Here is a 6,708-nt window from a genome sequence, read left to right as displayed (position 1 = left end):
CAAACAGAACCCCTGCTGGAGTGCGGCTCTCTGTCTCCCGTGGCCAGTCTCCCCCGCTTCAGGAATCCCTTCTTGCTCTCCCCCCTCAGCAATTTTCTCCCTCTTGCCCTCATCCCCTGCCTATGACCTATGTGGTCCCAAAGGAAATAGTTTGACCAAGAAAGATGAGACAAAGATTGAGGGAGCAAAAGGAAGGGGGAAAAAAGGAAACAATGAAAATCCCTTTTTTTTTACAAAAATGTTGTTCTCAGAAGCTCTGCACAGGGTCACGCTGAGTGGGCACCAACTTGACGGTGCTGGACTTGGGGGGCTGTAGTTCTCTGAGGCCACAAGATGACCTGTGACTTCTACAACGGTCTCCCTATTACCACATCCAATTTATGTCAATAATTCATGATTATTGTTTTGTTGTTGCTTTCTTAGCATTATATTTTCCAAAATGCTTTATAGTCAATTACCTGCAAGACTGACAGTCTAAAACCATGTCACAAATAATACGTATTTGGTCGCAGGGAGACACTCATATTTGGTGGTGGTGCCGCCCTGTGATCCTCCTGGAAGCTCCCTTTGCTGTGATTGACACTTGCACTGTGATCACTCTCCTTAGAGGATCCAAGAATCCACTTATTTCTTAAAACAAAGAGATTTGGAAATCCTGAGCATATCTTTGATCTTCCACCCACTAGAGCCAAAGCCCTTGACCAAGGGGACCCCTATGACTTTTGGTTCATTTGTGCATTCATTCATTCAAAAATGTCATCAAGTACTCTGGAAGCCTTGGCCTCAGAGAATCAGCTGCGAGAAGTGTGTTAGTCTGGGTACATTAGAGAAACAAATCCACAGAAACTCATATGTGTAAGACAGAGTTTTATATAAAGGGTAAGTGCACATCAAGAAAACATCCCAACCCAGTGCTGCCCAAGCCCACAAGTCCAACATTAGCCCATATGTCCAACACCAATCCACAAAGTCATCCTCAATCTCACAAAACATCCAATGATGCTGACTGCAGGAGGAAAGCCGAGTCAGTGAACATGTAAGCATATCAGTGCTGGCGCTGGCAGGGGTCTCCTCACGGCTGCTCCAGCACCCAGGGATGCATCGAGGTAGGTCCATGTGGCTTCTCCTCAGGAATGTCTTGCAGGAAGTGAGCCTTACCACTGAAGCAGGAAAATGGTTAAGGCAGCTGCACCTTGGTCCGACCATCACAAAGCAAGAGACCCGAGACCAAGAAAGGTGAGGCTCACTGAGCCATTTATCTCTCCGCCCTTCAATTAACCCCACATGTGTTTATTGGCCAGGTTGGCACAATGAACTTTAACTAACTCAGAAGCATCTGCCCTTCTTGTAATGTTCTCAGTTAAAAGGACAAATCACAATAATTTCCAGGCCTACCCTTTAATGACCATGACTTCACCCTCTGTTTTAGGAAGGTGCGGGGAGCTTGGAGAGTACACCTCAGGCTCTTTTTTTGCCCCCTTGGGAAGTAGAATTGTGGGTGGTACGTTTATTTGGGTCAGAAAAGACTTTCGGTTTTCCTTCATGAATGCAGTCAGAAAACTCACCCAGCATTGGAGTCTTGGTTATCCAGTGCAGCTACGACAGACGCCACAAGTGAGCGAGGAAACCACCAGGAGGTCTATCCCACAGCGGAAGCTGGCACCAAGGGCGTCAGTGACTGGGGGACCAGAGGAGGTAATGGTGCTATGGGCGCTGGGGTGTATTTTAAAGGAAGCTAAGAGCTTCTGTGGTGAGGGGGGAAGAGAGAAGGCAAGGATGACTTCAGAACCTCAGCCTGAGCAAGTGAACCCCAATGTGTCTAGCTTCTCTGGGAAGCTTCAGGGAACTCCAATTCCCTCGTTCTCCTTACATTTCCTGTAAGGAGATCGATGGCCTGGGAACCGCCTAGCTGACCTGCCCCTCAGTGCAGCTCTAGCTGGCATATCCAAAATGATTTTAAAAAATTAAAATAAATAAGAAATTTAAAAACAACAACAAATTGTTTGGGATCCGTTGAACTTAGTTAATGGTGCTGAAGTGTTTTGAATGGTAGCATAACATTTAAAAATGCAGTCAATGTCAAAAAAAAAAAAGGTACCAAAGTCAGGCTATTCCTCCACCACACATTTCCATTTCCAAGCGCTTTCTAGAGTGGAAGAGAAAAGGGTGCCGCCAGAGCACTTAGGCCATGTCCATCCCCACCTCCGCTCCCTGCTGCTGTCCACCCAGAAAGACTGTCCTCCTCTAATTGCTCCACCAGGGGGAAGACGCCTTTATGAAAAGGCCGTGGACAGAAATGGAGTGTGTGCTATTTTGAAATACTCTCTGGACTCTTGGGAATAAAGATGTAGGGGTATGTCTTGCCTGTGACCATTGCCCTTCATGTGCTTCTCTCAGTGGGAAAAGAAAACATTTTCAGGGGAAAGCATTCAAAGCAGACCGAGTTGCCTAAGGAAATGAACAATGTGCCGATTGTACAAGAGGGAGAGCCCTGGTGGTGTAATGGGTGAGGTGCTGGGCTGCTAACCACAAGGTCAGCAGTTTGAAACCACCTGCGACTCCACAAGGAACAGATGAAGCTTTCTACTCCCGTAAAACTTTACAGTCTAGGAAACCCACAGCAGCAGTTCTAGTCAGTCCTGCAGGGTCCCTATGAATCAGCGCCAACTCGACAGCGGTGGCTTTGGGATTGTATGAGGAGAGGGGGATGTTCTCTTTAGCAGATTCCTTGTTTGACATGTGATCATACGGTATTGAAAAGAACCACAGGTCATCTCTAGAATCGTTTTCTCAGCTTGAAGATTAAAGATTGAAATCTGGCTGTGTTGGGGCTCTCACGCCTTGGGCAATGGAGAAGTGCTAGCTCCTGGGTGTTTATCAAGAAAGACACTCATGAAGGAAGTCTTGACCAGGAAGAAAGCAAGGGACCAGAGTGTACCACATCCTAGGTGCTGATGAATGCTTCCTGATGGAACGTGAGGGGGAAGAAACAAGTGGGGCACGTGGTCACTGCTGACTCAGCAACCCCATGTATCAGAGTAAGATTGCACTCCAAAGGGTTAGCAGTGACTGATATTTTGGCAGAAGATCACCAGTCTTGTCTTCCAAGGTATCTCTGGTTGGATTTGAACCAACAGCTTCGTAATTGAGTGTTTGTGTTAGTCAGGATGGACTGGAGAAACAAATTCATAAACAATCATATGTATGTAAGAGAGAACTTTATGTCGAAGGGCAATTGTGCATTAAGAAAACATCCCAGCCCAGTCCAGATCAATTCCATGAGTTCAATATTAGTACCTAAGTCCAATATTTGCCCATGAATTCCTCTTGAGACTCACACAACACTTGCAATGAGGCTGAATGAAGGAAGATCATGGGCCAGTGGGTGGAAAGTCTGTGGATCCGGTAGCAGTGGAAGCATCTCAACGTTGGCAGGGGTCTCCATGTGGCTCCTCCAGTTCCAGGACTCTAGCGTAGCTCCATGTGTCTTGTCAATAGGAATGTCAGGCAGGGAGTAAACATGTATCCCGCTTCCAGCAATCTATTTATCTCCTTAGCGCCTCCAAATAAGGTCATCAAGCTGCGACCTGATTGATAGGCTAAACTCCACCCCTTCACTCTTGATAGTGCAAAAATCACAGCAGATTATGTAACTACCACAGTGCTTAATCATTTTTAACACCCAGGCACTCCTTGAGCAAAAAAAGAATCCCTAACATTTTCCATTCGTTAAATATATAAATGTAAAATGTATATATAAATACATAATGGGTAGACCTATAAAACAATGCTGTATATCATGCTCTATTCTGGGTGTTGGACAAGCACTGTCGAATCCCCAGGCATCATGGAGCTCAAGGAGAAGAAAAGACGATGACCAGCAAACAAGGGCATGAAGGACAAATAGGAATTAATTCCAGAGACCAGCACTGGGGCAGACACTGTGTCTGTAAGGAGCAAGCATTCTAGGTGAGCCCTGAGGTAGAAGTGGGGGGTGCAGATGGTCCATTGGGGGCCAAGATGTTGTATGGTTGGAAAATTCTGAGAGACAGCCAAACTTTGGATAAAGCCTAGATTCTATTTTTAGCTATGTGCACTTGGTGTGAGGGCAGGGGTAAGTATGGGGACTAGAATAGCCCAAACTCTGTATACTCAAAGCCATCTTTACTGAATTAGGCTGTGCTGGTGGTGTAGTGGTTAGGCACTGGGCTATGATCTGCATAGTTGGCAGTCCAAAACCACCAGCTGCTCAGCGGGAGAAAGATTGGGCTTTCTACTCCCATCAGCAGTTACGCTCTTGGAAACCCCTAGAGGGTCACTATGAGTCAGCATTGGCTCGGTGGCAGTGGGTTTGGTTTGGGTTGTGGTGAGTTGAATCGTGGCTCCCCACAAGAGACAATAGAGGAGGGAAGACGGGAAAAGTGACTGTCATTTAAACATGAAGACAGAGATGGGATTTATGCCGTCACAAATCGAAGGTCACCCAGAGCCGCCAGAAGCTGGACAAGGCGATGAAAGGTTCTCTCCCAGAGGCCCCCCGGGGAGCACAGTGCTGCCAGCACGCAGGTTTCAGACTTCCAGAACTGTGAGAAAGCACACTTGTTCTTAAACCCTCACATTCGTGGTCATAATTTGTTACGGCAGCTGCAGGGAACTTCTGCAGGCCGTTTGGCATCTGTGAAGACCATCATGTGCTAGACCGGTCTTTTGCTTCCCCCATTAATTCAGGTTCTCTCGTGATTCTTACAGAAGCTTCCGAACTCAGTTCCATCGCCGAACGTGAAGATGCCCTCCTTAGACACTTATTCCAAGATTATCAGAAATGGGCTCGCCCCGTCTTAAATTCAAACGACACCATCCAAGTGCATTTTGGATTGAAAATATCTCAGCTGGTTGATGTGGTGAGTAACACTTGGAGTTCTGTGCAAAAGAGCCTGCGGCCCTTAGCCTGTTCGTGGAGCTAAGATTTTACCTTGTTTTCTTTCCCCGGGTCTGCCTTTTGCAATCTCAAAATACATTTTCTCCTGTATATGAAATCCAGGAAAGATTACTCTTTGGAGACAGTAAGAAGATTATTGGCTTCTTGGGGGCATGTCAGGGGAGGTTTGGGGAAATAGGGGGTGGGGGGGACTAATGTCAACGAGAACAAGAAGGAAGAAAAAGTTCTAGAACTGATTATGGTGGTGATTGCGCAACGATTTTTAATGTGTTTGAACTATGCAATTGTTTGATGTGTGAATTATATGTCAATAAAATGATTAAAAACAAAACCAATTTTCTGTGAGAGAAAGCCAGGCGCAAGAAGCCAGTGAAATGGCCCACGGGAGGAACGGGGAGTGTCCTGGAGGAACATGTGCTGTGGGACCTTTTCTCTGGGGGTGGAGGCGGTGGCCTTGAAGGGATTGTCCTGTGTGTCTGCAGAGCAACAGGGCGGGGAGTGAGAGGAAAGGCAGGGGTGGTGGAGCGTAGCCTGGGCTCCTTCTGTCATTGGTGGGAAGGAGCAGGCAGGGTCGCCTGCCAACAGAAATGACAGAGACTCCGAGGCCATCCCTCCTCCCAGTCCCTGGGGCTCCTCTGCCAGGGCACCCCGTCCCCTTCCTGAAGCCCCTCACACACTTCCCCTTGCCGGCACCCACACCTGACCATTGTCAGCTGGGTTTCCACTTCTGCCACAATTGTGTTCCTGGGGACATCAGTAAACATCGATCCCCAAATGCTGTAAAATCCTCCTGCTGTGGCCCCCTAAAGCCCAGACTAAAACTCCAGCCAGGAGCCATTGTGCCATTCCAACTCATGGTGCCTCATGTGTGTCCCAGTAGAATGATCTCTGTAGGTCAGTGCTTCTCAACCTTCCTCAGGCTGCGACCCTTTCATACGGCTCCTCATGTGGTGGTGACCCCAACCATGAAATTATTTTCATGGCTACTTCATCACTGTCATTTTGCTACTGTTATGAATCAGGCGACCCCTGTGAAAGGGTCGTTGGACCCCCAAAGGGGTCACACCCCACAGGTGGAGAATCACTGGGTTAGACTCTGCTGCCCTTGCCTCTGTTTAAGTTGAGAATCATTTCACTCTGGGAGCATCTCAAAGGTAACAGTAAGACAGGTCTTTCAAAACAATGATAAAAGTTCAATTTACATCTTATTATTATCCTGGTGAAAACCTACGTAGCCTAACTACATCTTCTCCACAGTGGCTACACATCTGATTCATGGCAGCATTTACAATCTCTTTGTCACTGTCCTTGTTTTAGGATGAAAAGAATCAGCTGATGACGACAAATGTGTGGCTCAAACAGGTACATAACAAAAGACTCCATCTGCCCACCTGGTACTTTCCTTGCTTTTTGCTTGTTTATTTAGGGAGTCTCCCATTTGGGAGGAACATGAAATAATGGGTTGTTTTTTCAAAGAGTCTCAGAGGTGAAACGGTTGAGCTTGTGGCTGCTCATCAAAAGCCCTGTGGTTTGAACCCCCCAGTGGCTCCGAGGAAGAAAGGGCCTGGCGATCTGCTTCTGTGCAGACAAGTCTGTGCTGACTCAGAGCAACCAACCCTACAGCAACCCGACAGGCCCGGGAGAACAGCGCCTGTGAGTTCCTGAGACTGGAATGCTGGTTTTGTTTTTTTTTAGGGAGAAAGATCTGCAAACATGATATTTGTTGTTTCAAAAATAAATATATAAATAAGAAGAATATATTTCATACA

General features: G+C 46.9%; 1 protein-coding gene across 1 annotated transcript in view; it reads left to right on the top strand.

Moving 5' to 3' along the window:
- The window catches only part of CHRNB3 (cholinergic receptor nicotinic beta 3 subunit), a 38,761-nt gene that overhangs the window by 4,060 nt on the left and 27,993 nt on the right, over nt 1-6,708 (top strand). Inside the window, exons 2-3 of the mRNA XM_045286814.1 lie at nt 4,750-4,901; nt 6,257-6,301. Coding sequence (XP_045142749.1) covers nt 4,750-4,901; nt 6,257-6,301 — 197 coding nt within the window. The remainder of the gene's footprint in view (nt 1-4,749; nt 4,902-6,256; nt 6,302-6,708) is intronic.

This window comes from Echinops telfairi, unplaced genomic scaffold (genome assembly GCF_000313985.2).
Source record: "Echinops telfairi isolate 266 unplaced genomic scaffold, ASM31398v2 ScPeMD7_9;HRSCAF=40, whole genome shotgun sequence".
NCBI classification, from domain to species: Eukaryota; Metazoa; Chordata; class Mammalia; order Afrosoricida; family Tenrecidae; genus Echinops; species Echinops telfairi.
Note: the sequence above shows the minus strand (reverse complement) of the source record. Positions and strands in the feature narration are given on the sequence as shown.